At 45.3% G+C, this 20,495-nt stretch overlaps 1 protein-coding gene and 1 long non-coding RNA gene across 2 annotated transcripts in view; one reads left to right on the top strand and one right to left on the bottom strand.

The window, feature by feature from the left end:
- The window catches only part of LOC140684419 (uncharacterized), a 58,502-nt gene extending 55,415 nt beyond the window's left edge, over positions 1 to 3,087 (bottom strand). Inside the window, exon 1 of the long non-coding RNA XR_012056659.1 lies at positions 3,064 to 3,087. This is a non-coding gene — a long non-coding RNA (uncharacterized lncRNA). The remainder of the gene's footprint in view (positions 1 to 3,063) is intronic.
- Positions 1 to 18,168, top strand: part of PTEN (phosphatase and tensin homolog) — a 54,902-nt gene extending 36,734 nt beyond the window's left edge. The window contains exons 6-9 of the mRNA XM_030275735.4: positions 3,444 to 3,585; positions 6,049 to 6,215; positions 13,114 to 13,338; positions 14,579 to 18,168. Of these exons, the coding sequence (XP_030131595.1) occupies positions 3,444 to 3,585; positions 6,049 to 6,215; positions 13,114 to 13,338; positions 14,579 to 14,764 (720 nt within the window). The 3' untranslated portion in view covers positions 14,765 to 18,168. The remainder of the gene's footprint in view (positions 1 to 3,443; positions 3,586 to 6,048; positions 6,216 to 13,113; positions 13,339 to 14,578) is intronic.
- The last annotated feature ends 2,327 nt before the right edge of the window (positions 18,169 to 20,495 follow it).

Here is a 20,495-nt window from a genome sequence, read left to right as displayed (position 1 = left end):
GTAGGTGAGGCTCAGAGTTGCTGTTCTTGTGCTGGGCAGCAAGACATGGCAGAGCCCAGGCTGTCTCTGAGCAAAACCTCTCATGGGGTGTTTTATTTCCTCTACAAGCTGCCTCTTTTGGGTTCTGAAAGTCATTGTAGTGGGGGAAACTTAGTCAGAAGAAGGGAGTGGTGAAGATTAGGAAGTGTGGGCTGCATGGTTGTGTCTGTCGCTCTCCACCACTGCAGAGTACGAGTGACTTTTTTCCTTTTGAGCCAAAGGAGACTAAGGGTTTTCTGAAATTGGATAAAGAGCTGTACTTATCTGTTGTCTAGAGCTGGGGAAGAAGTAACTCCCCCAAAACGTCCTCTAAAGAAGCTGCTGCTTCCACTGTTTGAGGTGATTAGTTTATCTCATTTTCCCTTATGATAGATACTGACACACTACTGTGGTGACAAAAACTGGCAGCTTACCTTCCTACAGCTGGAGAAGGTCTTCATTTATTCCTGCTTCTGCCTTGAAGGGTTTTGTGGTGAGGATTAGGCTTGGAAAGAAGTTCAGTGGATAGGGATCAGCTATTCAAATGCTGGAGATGATCCACTCAGGGGCATTCTTTGAGCACCATAGAGTTTTATTTTCAAGGGTGGCTCCTAAGAGTTCTCATATGGAGACAGGCTGAGAGAATTGGAGTTCTTCAGCCTGGAGAGGAGAAGCCTTGGAGCGACCTAATTGTGGCCTTCCAGTACCTGAAGGAGCTGGCAAGAAACATGGACAGGGACTCTTTACAAGGGATGGAGGAACAGGACGAGGGGAATGGCTTCATGCTGACAGAGTAGGGTTAGATGGGATATTTGGGAAGGAATTCTTCCCTCTGAGGGTTGGGAGTGTCCAGAGCAGCTGTGGCTGCCCCTGGAGCCCTGGAGGTGTCCAAGGCCAGGTTGGACACTGGGGCCTGGAGCAGCCTGGGACAGTGGAAGGTGTCCCTGCCCATGGCAGGGGGGGGCACTGGATGGGCTTTAAGTCTGTTCCAGCCAGACCATGCTGTGATTCTGTGGTGTTGCTATAACTGAAGAGGAAGTGAAACCCAATTACTTTGGCGAGGAAGCCTCAGAATGACCCTCTGAGCAGGGCAGAGTTCCCATGTCTGATGTCAGAGCTCCTCAGTTGTGGTGTCTGTCTGTTGGACACGCTCAGGTGCCAACCTCTGCCAAACCTGATGCCCTAGGCCTGCTCTGAGGCTGCAGCTTCACTCTCACAGCAAGGTGTGTTCCTAAAGGGAGTGTGGGAATATCATTTCCAGAATATTTGTTCTTCATAGCCTGCCTGTGCTACGTTGACAGGAGAACCAGGGGCAGTACTTGGCAATGTTTGGGATGCCCTGGGAAGCTCTGGCATATGGGGACCAGAGGAGCTTATCTCACATCTATTTAAAAATGGTGATAGATAGGAAATACAAGCTTGAACTACTTCCCTGTCCTTATTCTTCTGGAGGAAAAGTGGTGGTTGATTGCACCCCTTGGAATATTATTTGTTAGGAAAGTGTTCTGCTTGGAATGCAGGCCTTTGGAAACGGAGAACTCAGAGTTCTGCTTTTAGAGTCTCAGGATCTAAGGGCTGTGTCTCCAGGGAGTCAAACTGTGGCTGCAGGACTGAAACTGCCCTGTTGGACAAGAACTGGCTCTGCTGTGGGGTTTGCCATCAGTGTGAAAGTGTTCCCTTGGTTCTGGTCCCAGCCTTGCTTGTCCTGCCCAGCTGTCCTGGGGTTTTTCCATAGGACACATCCACTATGGCCTGAGGAAGCTCTGGGCAGGCAAGGATGTGTTCTCCTCACCTCTGTGCTTTCCTCCTGCCTGGCAAGCGCTGCTGGGGCTGGGATTTGCTCAGTCCTGAAGCTCAGATCCCAGGAAGGAGAACTTTAGAGCTCCCTTAAGGAGTGAGTGGGTGTGATAAGCACTGAGGACATCTGAGCCAAAACCAGGGCCAGTGTACAAGGCTGCTTGGGAAGGTCATTGTGCAAGTGCTGCAGGGAAAGGGCTTTTGTGTAGTTTAGAAGCAGCTCAAGTGATAAGGACACATAATAATCAACATTTTTTAAAAAATGGCAGGAAGTGACTATTTTCATGCGTGCATAATAGAGGTTTACTGAATTAAAAGCACTCTGGTTACTCTTAGCTCCTGGCTGTTGCGAGGTGAAACTAAAAGTTTATAGAAATATGAGGTCTAGGTTGTGCCACCAAATACTCAGAGATTTGTGTATGAAAAATCTTTGTTTATCTCCAGTTTGTTCCAATTCCACATTCAGTTGTAATCAGAAAGATTCCTTACTGATGCTGTTGCAGGTCTGCAGTTACAGGTTGTTCTAGACCATGTAATGCATTTTCTGGGAAATGAAACAATTTTTTATCTCTATCAATTTTACTTGAAAGTATTGGCTCTAAAAGCTTTAAAACTGTTCCCTTATGTGAGGCTTTGAGCTGATTTAAAATCAGTAATAAAAGCATTGTTGGGTTTTATGTTCTCAAAGCAAATGTTTACCTCAGAGTTTGAACACTTTGGGTTGTTGGGCCTGTTTTAATGAAACTTTCCACATTTTTGGGAAAATATTCCAGGATGTTTTGTATAGAAAAGGCAGCATCAGTCTTGAGTACAGTAGTATTAGCAAGCATTAGTCTTTTGACTTAAAGTGCTGTCAAAATGTAATTCCTGTAGTGGTAGATTTTAGAATTCCTTAATGTAGTGATGCTTTAAAGTTCGAGTATGTTCAAGGCACCTCTTGTTAACAAAACATTTTTTGCTTTCCATCCCCAAAAAAGCAGCAGCATGAGGCTATTTTTGACACTACCCTCAGGGTGTTTGTTCTTAAGAAATGAGAAAAATCTGCATTCTTTGCTTCATTGCTGGACATGAGTGTTTGGAGAGCACAGAATCACAGAAGGGTTTGGGTTGGAAGGGACCCTAGAGGGCTGTTCCAGCCCTCCTGCCATGTCAGGGACACCTTCCACTGTCCCAGGATGATCTAAGCCCTTCCAGCCCGGCCTTGGGCACTGCCAGGGATCCAGGGGCAGCCACAGCTGCTCTGGGCACCCTGTGCCAGGGCCTGCCCACCCTGCTAGGGCACAATTCCTAATTCCCAATATCTGCTTTGGCAGTGGGAAGCCATTCCCCCTTGTCCTTATCACTCCAGGTTCCTTCTCCATGTTTCCTGTGGCCCCTTCAGGCACTGGAAGGCCACAGTGAGGTCACCCCAAAGCTTCTCCCCTGCAGGCTGAAGGATCCCAATTCCCTCAGCCCTTCCTGGTGGGGAGGTGCTCCATCCCCTGGGCACCTGGCAGAGCAGTGCCCTGCTCTGTGCTGGGGGCTGGTCAGCAGTGCCTGAGCTGTTCCTATGGGCTGGAGGGCATGGCCAGGAGCCCTGGCAGGGATGCTGGTCCAAGGTGTTTGACACTTGTTTTCCCTCTGTTTAGGGAGTGACAATTCCCAGTCAGAGACGCTACGTGTACTACTATAGCTACCTGTTAAAGAATCACCTGGATTACAGACCAGTGGCACTGCTGTTCCACAAGATGATGTTTGAAACAATTCCCATGTTCAGCAGCGGAACTTGCAGTAAGTACCAGCAGCCCTTCACCTCTGCTAGGGAACCTCTTGGCACTTGGGATGGGGTGATGGCACCAAGAGCTGCACATCTTGGAGGAAGTCACATCTAAACACCTCCCAGTCCAAAACCTGCTGGCTCTGTGAGCTCTGTCCACTGGGATCTCCCAGGTGCAGTCTGCGAAGGACTCATGACTATTTTATTACATGTAAGAGTTTGAATGGTTGGAAGATAAGTGATTCCACGTGTAGAGCCACTGAGGCTGGAAAAGACCTCCAAGATCGAGTCCAGCCTGTGCCCAGTCCCCACCTTGTCACTCAAACCAGAACACAGAGTGCCACATCCACTCATTCCTTGTGCTTCTCCAGGGATGGGGACTCCACCATTTTATGTTTATTTGGGTATTTGCTCCTTACTTTAATGAAAAGCCTCCCTTTTTTTTAACACAGCAACTCTTGGGAAACATGAATTTCTGAAAAACATTTGCCTAATGGCATGTTGGCTTCCAATGCAGCAACATCATTCTTCCCATGATGTTCAAAAGAAAAAAAAAAATAAATGAATCAGTTCGACTGGGTAAATAGCTAATTAACTCTGGAATAAACTTTTCTTTATGTGGAGGTTTCTAAAGCATTAATACACGTAAATGATTAATCTCATCTGCTGATACACTGTTTAGTGAGGAACAGCAGATTTCATGAAGTTTTGAAATACAAAAATAAATTCTGCTCTGTCCTGTGGGCTGTGTTACGGGGCAATGACTGCCTTGTGTTGCGTGCTTGGTTTTTGTTGGTGGAAAAAATCTGATGGTTTTGCTTTGGGGATTACAGCAACGTGTAATTAATTCCAGTGCCTCCTGTGGCTTTGATTAAAATTGCCCAGTTAATATTGTTGTGAGACAGCACCTGAACATGTAACACACACAAGAAACAGTGGAGCAGCTTGTCAGGCTGTAGAGGAGGAGGGAGGGAGCAGCCTCTGCCAAAATCCCTCTGCCTTAGGGAAGAGGTGTGGAGGTTGCAGATTTCTGCAATTACCACTTATTTTATATTTTGGATGAGCTGGGCTGTACTTGTGAGGCTGAACTGCCCAAGTGAGTGCTGACCTGTGTGTCCATGGGAGGCTGCTGGGGTGGTGTTTACAGCCGTGGGAGGATGTTGGGCCAGATAACAGATTGCCCAAGCACCTGAGAAGATAAAGTTGCTATCGAGCTTGGCAGTTGTATGCTGCAATATTTTCAGTTTTTGTGGAGTTCTCAGTGATGTTTCAGAGTATGAAATCGATGGTGGTGTGTCTTTAGCTGTGTTGTCAGCTGTGATGGCAGTAATTTTCAATCTGCCTTCCTTGGTATCATTCTGCTGCTTGAAAGGCACTGACAGGGCAGGGTCCAGCCTCCAGGGCTGAATGTGGGGATGACAAAGTTTCACAGCCCTGAGGATTCGAGGCAGATAAGGGCAGGAAGAGAAGGGTGTGTGGAGACCTCACAGCACCTTCCAGGGTCTGAAGGGGCTACAGGGCAGGTGGACAGGGACGCTGCAACAGGAGCCGTGGTGACCCTGCCAGAGGGGAAATTCAGGTGAGCTACACAGAAGGAATTGTTCCCTGGGAGTGGGCAGGCCCTGGCACAGGGTGCCCAGAGCAGCTGGGGCTTCCCTTGAAGTGTCCCAGGCCAGGCTGGACAGGGCTTGGAGCAGCCTGGGACAGTGGGAGGTGTCCCTGCCATGGCAGGGGGTGGCACTGGGTGAGCATTAAGGTCCCATCTAACCCAAACCACCCTGGGATTCTCTGAGCCTGCCAGTAATAGTGTCACCACTGGGCCCTTCAGCAGGACAGTGTGGTGTGTTTAGCAGGGACTTCCACAGCTCTACAGGGCTGTCTGACCTGACCATTTCCAAAGCACCTCTTCTAAACTGGACCAAAACTCCCTTTTAGTTTCAGTGTTACCCCTGCAGATTTAACTGGGGAAGTTATGCCATGGCTGGCACTGGTGATGGTGATTTACAGAACCACCTTTTAGGCTCTTCTGATTGGTTTTCAGTATTAATATTCAATTTTGTCTTGTTTTTTCTTGTTTCTGTAAGAGTAGAGTCAGTTTGTGCTGACATGACCAGCCACTCTACAACTGGAAGAGGTGGGAGAGAATAAAACCTCTCACTTTGTTTGGTCTGTGCAATAGAGAGGAGGGGGAAAATGCAAGGAACTGTCACATTTTACAGTCATTATATAAAAAAGAAATAATGTTTTAGGAACTCCCTAGTGGCCTGAAAGCATTGGCATGAAGGACAGAAATCTCTATGGTTGTTTCCAGTAGCATCTGGCAAAGTTTGATCCCCTGTGGTGTTAAACCCTTAATAGAAATTTAGCTAACTTTGAAAATATCCTAGCTCATGATTTTGTTTCTGCTACCACTGCTGTGCTCTTTTGGACACTTTGGAGGCTTTTCTCACCAAGTGACACTCTGTTTTGTCCCACAGATCCTCAGTTTGTGGTGTACCAGCTAAAGGTAAAGATATTCACCTCCCCTTCAGGACCCTCGCGACGTGAAGACAAGTACATGTACTTTGAATTCCCTCAACCTTTGCCGGTATGCGGTGATATCAAAGTGGAATTCTTCCACAAACAGAACAAGATGTTGAAAAAGGTTGGTTTCCTTGCTTTCTCTGGGAAATGTTGTCAAGCCAGCCCCTGATGCTGGGAGTTGGGATGTTGGTTATTTTTCAGGGATGTGTAATCACAGCATTTAATTCTTTGATGTCAGGTTTTCCCAAGGAGCCAGTTGACCACAAAATGAAAGTTGGGTGTTTGGGGAGTTGTGAGATTAAGTACAAAGGTTGGGTAAAAATGATCCGGGGTCTGTATTGCAGTCGTTTGGATAGTAGTGAGTAATCTAATTGAGGAAGAAACATTCACCTTCTAAAAATAGACTTGCATACTGAGCAAGTTAACTCCAGCTGTTTTCTTCACTAAATTTTCCTGAGGATTGAGCAGGCACAGAAGATCCTGTCTGTGCTGTTGGCTGATTTGTACCCATCTGTCAAATTTAGCTGAATTTCTGAGATAATTGAGTTCCCACGCACTTTGTAAAAGTATCTCTGCAATCTCTTCCACCACCTCTCTGTTCCCAGCTGCAGTGCCTTGACATGAGAGGTTTAGAGAATTCCCCCAGGGCTGAGGATTTCGTTAGGGTCTCAGTTGTGCAAAAATTAACCTAGGACTTAACTTTGAAACCAGAGTCAGCCAGTTCTTAAAGCTGAATCCTTGAGTTTTGTTCGTTCTGGTGCTTGTGGAGCCGCTTTGGATCTCACAGAGTAAAAGGTGAGGATGAGATTATGCTGATTAAAGGCTACCTTGGTCTTTGCTCCTTAAAACTCCTCATCAGTAGTTACTCGTTGTTGAACGGAGGTTAGAAAACTTAAGAGCATTCAGTGAGTGAATTCATGAAAGGAAGAAATGCTCAAGTGGATCAGGAGACAAAGAAGTGATGAGGTAACATCACTTAGAGCTGTGCACACAGGTTGTACCTGGCAGCTGTGTGTGAGTAAACATGCACACTGTTGTGTGGGCTGGCTTGTGTGAACAAGTTCAGTTCATGTGCTGGTGTCTGCAAAAGTCTCTGGACAGTTCCTTAGTGGCCCTGCTTTCCTTCTCTGCCTGTTTGAGGAGATGTTTCAGTTGGTCAGTGCAGTTATGTGCAGTACAGAGGCTGTAAAAGCATTTTAAAAGTAGAAACTCTGTTTCAAAGCTGAGATTATTGACATGCAAGCAGCCAGTTCTGACAAAAGACTTCTAAAGGAGCACCCAGAGTATTGTGAGCTGAACATGAGGGATGCAGGGAGGAGCTGATGCAGAGCCCCAACATCTGAAGCACTTATCTACCCTCTCCTATCTGGCCTGTGAGTTTGTTGTTCCTTTGCCATCTCCAGGAACACATGGATTGCAGACAGACCTGATGGGAAGTGCTGTGCTGCCCTGCCTATCCCTGAAATCCCAGTGTGCAGGTCAGGATCTTGGCTCTGCAGCCCCAAGAGCAAACTCCTGTATTTGTTTTACCCCTGGAGAGAGCACTGAGATGCAGAGACAGAGTGATGAGAGCCCCTCATGAGCACCCACAGTTTCTGCAGTATGAGTTGAGTCTTCAGGAGTGTATAGAAGAGCAGAACCACAGCAGGAGGATTACTGTGCTGGAGTTTCAGACTGTCAGATTGTGGTTTCATTTCTTAAGAATCTTTGTAGTTTCTGAGTAGCTGGTTGGGGGTTTTTTTTGTTGTCCTTTTTTTTATTTTCCTTTTTGTCTCTTCTTATCAAATACCCAAACTATCTGGGTTCTGTGGATTACAGATAGTGCAGAGGTGCTCAGTTGCTCAGTGTTTTTGACCTGGTAGAGCCAAAGAAGTGGTGAAGGTGGTTCTTTTCACATCTGCAAACTTTTCTGAGATGGAAACTGCCATCACCCAGTAAAAAAAAAATCTTGATAATCTCTGTGAAATATCTGTTGAATCAAGCGTCTTATTGGCTCAGCTTTCAGTATGAATGGAGGACAGAGGAAAATAGGTGTGAGATGTTCCACAGTTGTGCTAAGATCACCTCTCTCAGCTCTGCTGCAAATGCAGGAGCTTCCCTTCCACGTGGTCCTTGCACTGGCTGTTGCATAAAGTGAATAAGGTGAGAAGAGGGCAAAGGGGGGCACTGGTGCCAGGAGAACCTACCTTTGCTCAAACTGAACATATTTCTCTGTCCAGGTGTTGCACATCTGTGCCTGTTCCTTTCCTAGATCAACTGTCCACACATCTTTTACCCAATACCCCAGAACTGAAGGCCCTCCACTGGGGAGACTTGTATTTTAAAAGTCCCTTTATGTAATAATCACCTGATTCAAGAGGAGCAGCATCATGAGGAGCAACAGCACCTTATCTTTCAGAGATTCTGCTTTATTAACCCGCTTTATGAAAAGTGGAATTATAAATCTGTTTCTTGCCACTGGTTCTTGTTCTTCCCATGTTTTCTGTTAGCAGATTACAGGTAGCTAAAGAAGTCTTAAAGACATCACATACTGACCAGCCTGAATTTTAACTTTAGCATAATAAAAAAAAAATCATAAGATCAGTTAAATGTGTAATTCTTGATCCATTCTGAGTCTCAGGCTGGAGAATGGCTATGTCTCATCTCTGGAGATGAAAAAAACTTCTTTGCCCTGGCTCTGGTTTGGTGTTTGATAACACTGACCTCAGCTGAAGTGCCCTAGATTCCCTCACTTGTACTTGCTTCCAAATTTCCCAATCCTTTGAAGAGCAGCATTATCTGCAGAGCTCTCTGTAGGGAGAGTCCTCCTCAATTTTGGATAAAATTATCCGTAAATCAGACCAAACCTGAATGACCAAATTACTTCAAACACCCAACGTTGCAGAGTCGGTGTGAGATTTAAAGCAGCCACGTGTCCTTTCTTTTAATGGCAAAAAATTAATTTAAGCAAATTCAGTGGCTTTTGGGAGCTGACCTCAGCCACAGGATCATTGGTGCCACTGGGGTGTTGGTACAGGGCTGACAGCCTTGGAAAAGTTTCATCTCTTCCATAGTTTCTGCCACCTGGCATCAGTTAGGAAGGCCCCAACTCTTGGTCATTTCTTGTTTAATCAAGTTGTTTACTTTAGTCTCAGACTATTTCTTCAGTGAGCTGTAGCTACTTCCTTTCAAGAAAGAAATGCATGCCCACATGAGAACAAAATGGCTTGAGGCTCAAGTGCTGTGACTGTGGATGAATTTCTGATGGGTAAAGTTAGTAATTAGGGGGATTTTTGATTTGAACATGGCTTTTCTTGTAGCTTGACTGTTCTTCCATCCCAGATTGCTGCTGTAGTCACTCTAGTTTTGCTTCCACGGTTCTCTGCAAAACCTTTTTCTTCCAGTTATTGATGTTGACATGATAATCTGAAAGTATTTCAGAGTATCCTTAGATCACTCTAAGGTTCAATGGGAGTCTGTTTAAAAAGAATACAGAAATTTCCTCATCTTCCTGCCTGCAGAGCCTGGGGGTGAAGGAGACCTTTTTTTGAGAGTCCTCCCAGTACAAATGAGAGGGAAATGTTGATGTGGGTTTAATTTGTGAGAGTCGGTGGTGTTTTATCCCCAGAGTCCAGCGTAGGAGGGCTGACAGCATTGTTTGAGCAGTTGCATTTCATCTCTGAAGTGTAGAGATAAGTTCTGCTGCAGAGTTCAGTGAGACTTTGGGCAGTTGCTGTTAAGCAAACGCTGAGGAATGAAATCTGAAAATGTCAGAAGACTCAGTGTTGATCTGCAAATGGTACAGGAAGTTCCAGCAGGCAGCCTAGGGAACAGGCTGAAGCAAGATCCCCGTTCTTGGAGAGCATCTCCAGACCCTCAGTGGGTGCTGCAGAGTGACTGTGAGTGCCTGTGGAAATAACTGCAAAAGTTGAGCTCCCAGGAGGACATGGGAGCTCCTGATTGCTGCCTTAAATCTTGGATTTGGATCCCAATCTGAAGCTAGAGACCAGCTCTGTAGTGGAGAATGTTTTTTCTGTCAGTCTGAGAAACTGCACAAGGTGGGAACAAGCAGTGTTTGTCAGAATTGTGGGATTAAATCAGCCTCTGTCTCATCTGATACTGCACTGGAGATTTATGGCACAGATTTGGTTATGGGAAGAAGTACATCTGTGGTTGATTTTTTTTTTTTTTTTTAAGACAGATGTCTGTGATGTAACTGGAAGTGAAGCAAAACACATTGAAAAACAATCTCTAATACTTTTTTTTTCAGCAGTCTGTTCATTAACTTGTGTTATGTGAGCACTTAGTCTGGTATTTTGATTTGCTATATAAAGCCTGAGTTCAGTTCATGCCTTGATTTTTAAAATTCCTATCTTTGGCCCATATTACATCATCTTTCTTCCTTGTCTCCCATGAAATATCTTGGGTCCTGACGCTTCAGCTGAATCCTGACTTTTAATAATGGATTTGCTCTTCTGTGAAAACAGTGACACAGTTATCAGCCTTAAAGAGCTGATTCCAAGAAACATGACCAAGTCTTCCCTCAATTTTAGTGGCCATGCCATGTTCCAAGACCCATGAACTCAGTTTATTAGGCTAATTAAGTTGTGTAGTGGGAAGGAAAGGAAAATAACTTGATGCTTCAAAAAGCTGGAGAGAGATAAAAGGAGAAATGACCAGCTCAGCTGAGTTGTATTGTTTAGTTTGAGTCCCTGAAGACCTCTGCAAATTTGTCCCAAGGAACACAGATTAAAAGCTGTCTAGGAAGAGGTTTGTTGTCTGTCAGCCCCTGTCAGTGAAACTTGAGTTCCCCCAGCCCTTAAAGTGCCAACTAAACCCCTCCTGGTTCTGCACTCATGGAGCTGAAGGTGAGGCACAACCAAACTGTGCCTTCTGCTTCTGCTGGCATTGATTCCCATGCAGGAGCCTCTTCAGCTGTGCCACTGCTTTTCTGCTGCTGGCAGGAGCCGTTCTCCAGCCATCCATCCCCGTGGAGGGGACCCGGGTGGCACTGGGGACCAGCTCCAGAGGGGTTTCCAGCAGGAAAGCTGCTGCTTGGCTCTTTTGACCTGAGCAGCTCCTTTGCTTCGAGCAGGAGTAAACATCTCACCTCCATGGAGTTTTTTCTGAGGGACTCACTGTGTGGGTGAGGAGGAGCCTGGGTTGGGGTCCCCTGAGGTTGTCTTCACAGGGGTTTTGTCTGCTCCTCTTCCTCTGGGGCAGAGACATCAGCAGAGTGAACCCAGGATATCCATCCTCAACTCCAGACTCGGGCAGGGCATTTTTAAGGCTGTTCCTGGGGAAAGAGGAGTGTGTGAAATGTATAAGCAGGGCCTGGCAAGAACCTGCTAAGTGCTGCCTCCCATGGATGGGCTCCAACAAGGCTTCTGCAGAGATGGTGTGGCTTGAAGGGGATCAGTGGCAGTGGCAAACATCTGCTAGACTCCCGAAACAACTCATTTGCTAGATGAACTTTGTTCCCAAAGTGCTGGAGAGAGGCACGTGGTGAAGTGGGGAACTCAACTACCAGAAGTGTTCCTGGCTGGATTTTTAATTTCTGCCTTGGGGTCTCTCAGGTGCTTACAGAAATGCAGACAAGCTGGAAATGGTTTTATAGGCTTTACCTAAAATACTGAAAATGAGTCTGCTGACCTTTGGCAGAGAGGGACACTTGTGCATTCCCAGTATCCTGTTGGAACAAATTTGTGAGGAGGATGAGTGTGAGTTAAGAAATAGTCCAGCTCTTCCCTGCCCTCTTTCATTGGATCAGGAAATTGCTGTGGTATTTTGCTGGTGCCAAACTGCCTTCAGCAGGAGGCCTGCTCATGTCACACACACTGGAACCACTTCTTTCTGTTCCACCTCTGATTTCCCCCTGCTCCTTACCAGCAGAGATGAATAGGAAGATAGGGCAGGACATGGATTTTTCCAGTAAGAAATTGGAATTAGAGCTCCTTGGTAAACCAAAATATGTGAGTTAGCTCAGAAGGAGTGAGTTTGTGTTCTGGTCCTGTGTAATACCAAGGAATGTTAGGTTCTGCAGTGGCTTACTTCCCCTGCAGCTTTAGCAGCAATGCAGGAATACTGACCCTTGTGGGAAGAACTGGCCTTTTGCATCTTGGATCTTGAGCCTGAAAAGGCACATCAAAGTCAAAGAGAAGATTTTGTGTGTAAAGAGCAAGTGGATGTAGCTCAGAGGGAGAGGGGTTTGGTGTGCCATCAGGACCAAGCTGCCAAGGAGAGCTGACCTGGGAAACATCAGCTCTGGGCTGGCAGAAAGCTGCTTCTCCAGAGCCCTCAGGATCTCTGATACAGGGCTGTCCTGCCTCTTGGTGCAGCTGGGGCTGTGGCAGAGTGGGGAATCAAACTGCTGATGCTCATCTGCCAAATTCTGCTTGAGCTGAGCATCCTTCAGCTGCCACTGCCTCAGCTTCTCTCTAAAACCTTCCTGCAGGGCAGCAGGCACTGGCTCTGCCTCCCTCTCAGTGCTGCTCAGCACAGGTCTGAGTGGGTGAAAGCATCTCAACAAAGCACCCATGAATCCTTTACTGATTTGTGGTTTTGCTCAATTGTAAATATTTCTGTATAAAAATAAGAAAAGCTTTCTGTTACAGGGGGGATTCAGTATTACACACCTCAGCTCCTTCACAGGTTGTCTGTTGGGTTTAGGGATTGTTTGGCAAGGTATGAGCAAAAAAGAAAAAAAAATCTACTTATGCCTCGGGATTGCAAATTTAAGTTTATTGAATTTATTATCATCTGCTTTTATTGCAGGTATGATAGTTTTGAGCCCAGCTCTCCATGAGTGAATTCTAAAAGCTTAATTGGTTAAAATTGAGCTTGATGAATGCAGATTTTTGTGTGTTGTCTAGATGTGGTGAAAATCTTTGCATGCAATGTAACAAATAACATACTGTTGTCCAACCAAGTTTTGCCTGATACTGCAAATCTGTTTTTGACCAGATGCTGATAGCAGTCTAATTAACGTGCCATTAGTGAATACTAAAGCAAGAATGTTTTCTGTGTTCTTCCTCCCCCAGGACAAAATGTTTCACTTTTGGGTAAATACATTCTTCATAGGACTGGATGAAAATTCAGACAAAGTAGAAAATGGAAGTCTAGTTGCAGATCAGGAACTTGATGGTATTTTCAGTACAGAGCGCTCAGATAATGATAAGGAATATTTAATCCTTACATTAACAAAAAACGATCTAGACAAAGCAAATAAAGACAAAGCCAACAGATATTTCTCTCCAAACTTCAAGGTCAGTATATTTTATGTGTGAACAAAGCTGAAAAGCTGCATGATTTGTCTGTCTTGCCTGTGGAGGGACCATGTGAAACTGCTGTGTAGAAGCTGAGTTCATGTGTTGGTATTACCATCACTTGGCAAAACTTTGAGCTTTGTACTTTGCTCTGGTTTTTGGGGAGCTGATGGATGTTGAGAGGCTGGGGTTGAAGTCTTCAGGTTGTTCCAGGTGTTTGTCAAAGCCATCAGGGGCTGGGAGAGCCGGTGGCCAGGTGGCATCTTCCCTGCTCCAGCTGCAGTGCCTGAGCTGTGGGCTGGGCACACTGAGCAGCTGAGCTGATTTCCAGCTGTGCCTGGTCCATGGGAAGCAGAGGGAGCCACAAGGGTGATCTGGGGTCTGGAGCATCGCCTGGTCAGTCTGGAGAAGGGAAGGCTGAGGGGGGATCCCATCAATCCACACAGACCTCTCCAGGGGCTGGCAGAGGAGGGTGCCAGGCTCCGTTCTGTCACTGTTCCAGTGATAGGATGAGGAGCAAAAGCCATAAACTGAAACACAAGTTCCACCTCAACACGAGGAAGAACTTCTTTCCATGAGTGTGGCAGAGCCCTGGAGCAGCTGCCTGGGCAGGGTGTGGAGTCTCCCTCTCTGGATTCATCCCAAGCCCACCTGGAAGTGCTCCTGTGCCTGGATCTTCCAGAGGTCTCTTCACCCCCAGCTGTCCTGTGATTCTGGGAATACCTTACCCTGGCACTTTAGCTTTGGCTGTATGAGCCATTGCCAGCAGTGTTTGAAATGTGCAAAAGGCATTTGTAAGAATTCCAGCATTTTCTGACTTCCTTCTGAAAGATCATCCAGAGCTCATTTGAAGGTAATGGTCACAGCTGCTCGAGTATTGCTTGGATCAGACTTCCCACACACAAGTCACCCACTAGAGAGTTTTGTTCATTCCTGTGTGCTCTTGCTGCAATCTCCTGGTGCTCTGGGAGCTGTGGAGGGCAGGAGGGTGTGCCAGGATGTCCTGCTGCCGCAGCTCAGGAGCACCTGAGCACTCAGCCAGACACAATTCCTGCAGCTGGGCTGGAAAATCCTGCTGCTTTGCCAGGTCTTTGTTTGGCAGGGGTGGTATGGAGAGGCTGGCAAACCTCTGTCTGGGGAGAGGAGCACAGGTGGGACTCAGGGTAGCCAAGGGCCTGTGCTGTTAAAAGTTGCTTTTTTTCTGGGTTCCCTTTGTAAATGTTGTTTTTTCCTTCCCCAGGTGAAGCTATTTTTCACAAAAACAGTAGAAGAGCCATCAAACCCAGAGGCTAGCAGTTCAACTTCTGTAACACCAGATGTTAGTGACAATGAACCTGATCATTATAGATACTCTGACACCACTGACTCTGATCCAGAGAATGAACCTTTTGATGAAGATCAGCATACGCAGATTACAAAAGTCTGAATATTTTTTTTATCAGAGATAAAAAAGAACCATACAAAAAAAAAAACAAACCATGAAGAGAGGCAAACTTGAATAAACTGAAAAAAAAAAAAGGACCTTTCTAAATGGCAAAAGGACATAGTGTCAGATTACCAGTTATAGGAACAATTCTTTCCTGACCAATCTCGTTTTGCCCTACAAATCTACAGGGTTTGACACTTGTCCAGTCGGGGGGGTAAAAGAAAGGTTACGTAGCTCTTATGTATATACCTTTTTGTGTCAAAGGACATTAAAACTTCAATTAGGAACTATAAACATGGCACTTTCCCATTTTATTCCAGTTTTATAAAAGTGGAGACAGACCTAATGTGTATGCGTAGGAATTTTTCCTTTTGTGTTCTGTCACCAAGCGAAGTTTCAAAAACCGAAAAAAAAAATATTTACAGGTTCACATCCTGCCCCTTTTTTTGCACTTGTGTGGCAACAGAAAAGTCTGCAGTTGGCTAAGAGATGTTTCTAGAAGGTTTTTCCTACATTCTAATGCATGTTTTTTGGATGGGGGCTGGAAGGTGATGCTCGGAAGGGAGCGTGGCCTGTGTACCATATCCGGCTGTTCCATGCACCTTTCCTCAGCATGCTGCCCTAATTCATCCGGGACAATGGGTGAGGAGTCGCCGCTGTCACTGCTTGTTGTTTGTGCATTTTTCATTTTTTTAAAGTGTAATGGTGCTAGAAAAGGCAGCTAGAGAGAGTGATTCTGTCTAGGGGTACAGGAATGAACCTTCACGACACCCACGAGACCCGCGCTATGAAGGGAGACAAGGAATTGGGGTCACAAAAAACAAAACAAAAAAAATAACAAGAGGAAACACAGCAACAATGACTTAACCATACAAATGTGGAGGCTATCAACTAAAGTAAGAGCTTGAAACAAATGGTTACAAAATTTGACAATGATTTATTGGGATTTTTTTCTGAATTGTAATGGCTGCTCCATCTCCTGTGTAATCAAGGCCAGTGCTAAAAGTCAGATGCTCTTAGTGCAAAAACATCAGTCAACATCTTACATTTATATTAGTAGTTTTTCAATCATATTCCTGCTGTGAATACTTCATGTGCTGCCTTGCAAGCTTTTTTTTTTTTCCCTCTCATGCATATAAAAAGATTTTGTAATGGTGCACAGGAAATGTCATTGGAGATTCTCCAGGTTAGTGTTTGTTTGGAAGATTTCTGATGCATTTATTCAATCAAACCTCTGTCAGCCGTTCCACCCCTTTGACCTTACACATTCTATTACAATGAGTTTTGCAGTTTTGCACACTTTTTAAAAAAAAAAAAAGTCATTAACTGTTAGGGAATTTTACTTGAATACTCATTTACCTGCAATGTTTAAAAAACGGACATTACACACCAGAGACAGGAAACCAGTGTTGCAGTAAATTCTCAACGCTGTAGATGGAGATTAAAAAGCAGAACTTGTCCCAAATACATTAGTATAAAGAACAACCCCTCAAACCACCCAACAGATTGTTTTTCTAAACCAAGTGGCAGTGTTGGATTGTCTGTTCCTAGGGTAGGGCTCAAAGTTGGCTGAGGTGGCTCTGGAGTCCAGCTGCTGGCACATCCAGATGTGAAGTCACTGCCCAAACAGGCCCCTCTAAGGGGGCTGTGAACAGCTGACCCCAAATTGATGCTTTTTTTAGGGTGCAGAACACACATCCCCCCGTTTAATTAACTTCTTGGTGCTGACATGGAAGTTCATGAGCTGTGTTCTCAGCCAGAATTAGGAATGGGATCTGTCAGAGCCCTGTACAGCAGCATTAATGGTTGGAATTTGAACCACACAAGGCAGGACTTCCACTAATTACAATTGGTAAACCAAGGTGTAAAGGGCTTTTAAAGAGTTTTTTTCTTATCTGGTTTCTGTTGGCCAATTCTGCTCCTCAGATTCATGATTCTGACTTCTAACAAAGCTGGTAACACGTTCCAACTTACAGGTTTAATTAGACTTTAATGGATCAAGGTTCAGTGCTCATTGTGACGAGCAGGAGGTGGTTTTCCCTTGGGAACAGGAATTTTAACTCTTACCCTTCCAATCATGTATTCACCCTGTCTGGTTTATAACAGTTGAAAGTTGTGTTGTGCTTAATAAAGCAAACTGCTCCTGCTTGGATAGCATTGAGATCTTGGCAGTGCTGCGTGTCCCACTTTGGATAATCAGGATTGGATGGTGCAGCTCCAGTCGGTGACGCCGGATCGGGAATCAGGACGCAAGGATGGGCTTTTGCACTGTTATTTTTCCTTTGGAATGTGAAGGTTGGAATGAGGGTTTTGATTTTTTTAATTTTGTTTTTTAATGTTTCAACGTCTTTGAGAAGCCTTGCTTACATTTTATGGTGTAGTCATTGGAAATGGAAAAATGGCATTATATATATATATATATTATATATATAAATATATATTATACATACTCTCCTATACTTTATTTCAGTTACCACCCCCATAGAAGTTGACAAGAATTGCTATGACTGAAAGGTTTTTGAGTCCTTATTAAAACTTTATTTATGACAGTATTCATAATTAGCTTGAGCTGCATTCTGTAGGTAATCTTTCCTTGAGTTTCTGGACTGTACGCTTCAGCCTGTTGGGATGTGCAAGAGCTTACATGTCTGAAACTACTTGAAGGCATCACTTTGGTAAGAGCTTAACTGTAAGGCCCTGAAGCATCCCCTGGGCTTGGGCAGCCCCAGTGGAAATCTTTGCCACAGCTCCTCCAGGGCAGCTGTACAAATCAAGCCTCCAAATTCCTCCCCAGGGCACACATTGTAAACTGAAGTGGAGTTTACATGCAGCATCAAAATTAGCTTTCCAAATTAAAAAAAAAAAAAAAAAAACCCAACCAAACAAAAAAAAAACCACCTTCAAATAATCCAAAAAGAGGATGCTGGTGTGCAAGTTCCATGTTTAGTCCTAGCAAATGTGTGCAATATGTTAACGATGCCTGTGGTTGCCACGAAGTGCCTCGTTTACCTTCTCAATACTGTTGGAAAGTGTCGTGCATGCAGATGGATGGGGTGGGACTGTGCACTAAAAGGGGCTCCAACTGCAGCGTTTTGGCAGAGCTGCTTTTCTCTGCCAGTTCAAATTTCCAGTCTGTTTTCATATAGCATATATATATATAGATACTAAAAGAAAAAAAAAAATCAGTCTGTTAAGCAGCCTTACTCTGATTCAGCCTCTTCAAATACTATTGTGCTGTGCAACAGTGGCTCTGTGTGTAACTGAGAATACACAAAAACCAAGTATGACATGTACAGGATAATGCCTCATACAAATCAGATGTCCGTTTGTTATTGTGTTTAACAACCCTTTATCTCTTAGTGTTAAAACTCCACTTAAAACTGATTAAAGTCTCATTCTTGTCACTGTGTGGGTGTTTTATTGCAGCGCTCTGAGCTTGGCAAGCAGCTGAGACGTTGTGCTTGTAAAGCTGTGGAATTTGGAGCGTGGTGCTTGGAGCCAAGGGTGCTCCTTGTGCGTGCAGGGGTTGGAAGGGAGTCCAGATGTGTGCAGGGGTATCAAACCCTCACTTTGGTGTCCTGGTGAGGGGCAGGGGCACCTCCTGGGGCACCAAACCACATGGGCAGGTGCCTGTGCCCAGCGCCTGAGGAGCTGCAGGAAAGATGGAGACAGACTTAGGGAAAAGGGGGATGGCTCCCAGTGCCAGAGGGCAGGGATGGATGGGATACTGGGGAGAAATCCTTCCCTGGGAGGGTGGGCAGGCCCTGGATCCCTGGCAGTGCCCAAGGCCAGGCTGGACTTTTGACCGTGGAGCAGCCTGGGATGATGGAAGGTGTCCCTGCCCATGGCACTGGATGGGATTTAAGGTCCTTCCAACCCAAACCATTCTGGGATTCTCTATTTAGTCTCCAAGAGAACTTATTTCAAAATTCACCTTGTAAGTAAGGTAGTGCATCTGCTGCATAATGAGACCCGAGTCCCACCTGAGAATTCTTTTCCTAAAGTAGCTTTACATTGATAAGGAGATGTGTTTTTCCCTATAGGATTGTAAAGGTTGGAAAGGCCCTTTGAGATCATCAAGTCCACTCTCGGGACAGGTCAAGTAGCTAACCCTGGGGTTCTTGTGGTTGCTTGGCTGTTTCCAAGCCAGATTTTGAAGTGGCACTTCAGTCCTAGGTGGTGTTCCCTGGCCCACATTTGGCTGAGCATCTCCAAAAACTCCAGTTCTGATGGGACGGGGAAGGTTTGGGTGCTCTGTGGGGCCAGGAGGGACTGAGCCCACCGGTGAGGGTTTGCACCTCAGCACGTGGGGCTAGCCAAGCTGTCAATGCACGTTCCTTTTGCTCTGGCGAGCTTGGTTTGCAGCCAAAAAATGAACTTAGGGTGGGAAGATGCAGGGGAAGGGCAGGAAGCTCAAAGGAGAGTAGTCTGAACAGGGTTCAACATGATGAGGAATTTCTATAAATACAGAGATCTCTCTCTATGAAAGGATTCTGCTCTGGACACAGGTGGGCAGTGCTATGGACAGAGGATTATATTTGACTTTTACACTCTTTTCCCATTGACTGAAAGTCCCATTGCCCAGCCCCCAGCAGCTAAATGTGGTTTCTAGGCAAAAATGCTCATTTTTTCCACTCTGGTGACCGATGTGGTGACCAGGGAGGTGCTGGGTGCCAGCACAGAGGACAATCCCTGTGCTCCATCCCCACCCCTGTGCTTTCCATGTCCTCAGAGCCCTCTCAGCTCCAGGGCCTGGCTGAGCTTTCCCAGCCCCAGGGAGCAGCAGCTCAGTTCATTCAGGTCCCTTTCCAGGCAGCCACGGAGGGGTGGTTAATAATTAATTGTTTCTTCTTTTAAAGCTGCAGCAGAGCTATAAATTGCACCCTTTTAAGCAGGGAAGATATAGTTTGGAGAATTTGAAAGTGTTTTTTCTGCAGTTGGTTGGTTCTGAAATGAGTGATGGCACCTGCCAGTGATGATCTTTGTGCTGGTCTGAGCTGATTCCCTGAGGTGACCTGGGTGCAGTGGGAGCTGGACTGAAAAAAAAGCCAACAAACCATCCCTACAGATGGAGACTGATGCAAAGGGAGGGAGGTCAAATAAGGAGCCAGCTCAGTGTCTTCTCAAAACCAGAACTTGGATTGCTTCTTTGGCTTCTTGTCACCCTCATTCTTTGGTGTCTTCTCAAACCCCATCTTTCCATATCTGTTCCTGGTAATTCTGCTCCCATTTTTTTTTTTTTTTTTCTATACAGTCCTGTGCTGGGCAGATGAGAAAATCCCTTTATTTTGAACTGATGGGCCCACTGAAATAGAAAACATTACTTGTTTCTTTGCCTTTTGCTCCTTGTTCTTTGTGACTTTTCCTAGCTAGAGTTTTTTTATAGCATTTCACTGGTTTTGCATTTTTCCATATCTTTCTTCTCATTTTCCACTTATCTTCTGTGCTCTCAAACTTTTCATCCACTGCTCTGTGTAGAACAGGTAATTATTTTCTGCCTGGGTTTTTTTGTTTGTTTATTTGTTTGGTTGTTTTTCTTCGGTGGTGGGGTTTTTTGGTTTTTTCCTTTTTGTCTACCAAGCTTTATTTTGAAGGCATAGCAAGGAGAAACACTTTTAGGTTACTTTTCTCTTTTTTTATATTTTTTTTATTTTATTTTTAAAGAAAGAGCAGCCCTGAGAAACATCAGGGTTGTGCAGATTCAGCAGATGTGTTTGCCTCGGTGAGCTCC

This window comes from Taeniopygia guttata, chromosome 6 (genome assembly GCF_048771995.1).
Source record: "Taeniopygia guttata chromosome 6, bTaeGut7.mat, whole genome shotgun sequence".
Lineage (NCBI taxonomy): Eukaryota > Metazoa > Chordata > Aves > Passeriformes > Estrildidae > Taeniopygia > Taeniopygia guttata.
This window is presented reverse-complemented; position numbering and strand designations above follow the sequence as displayed.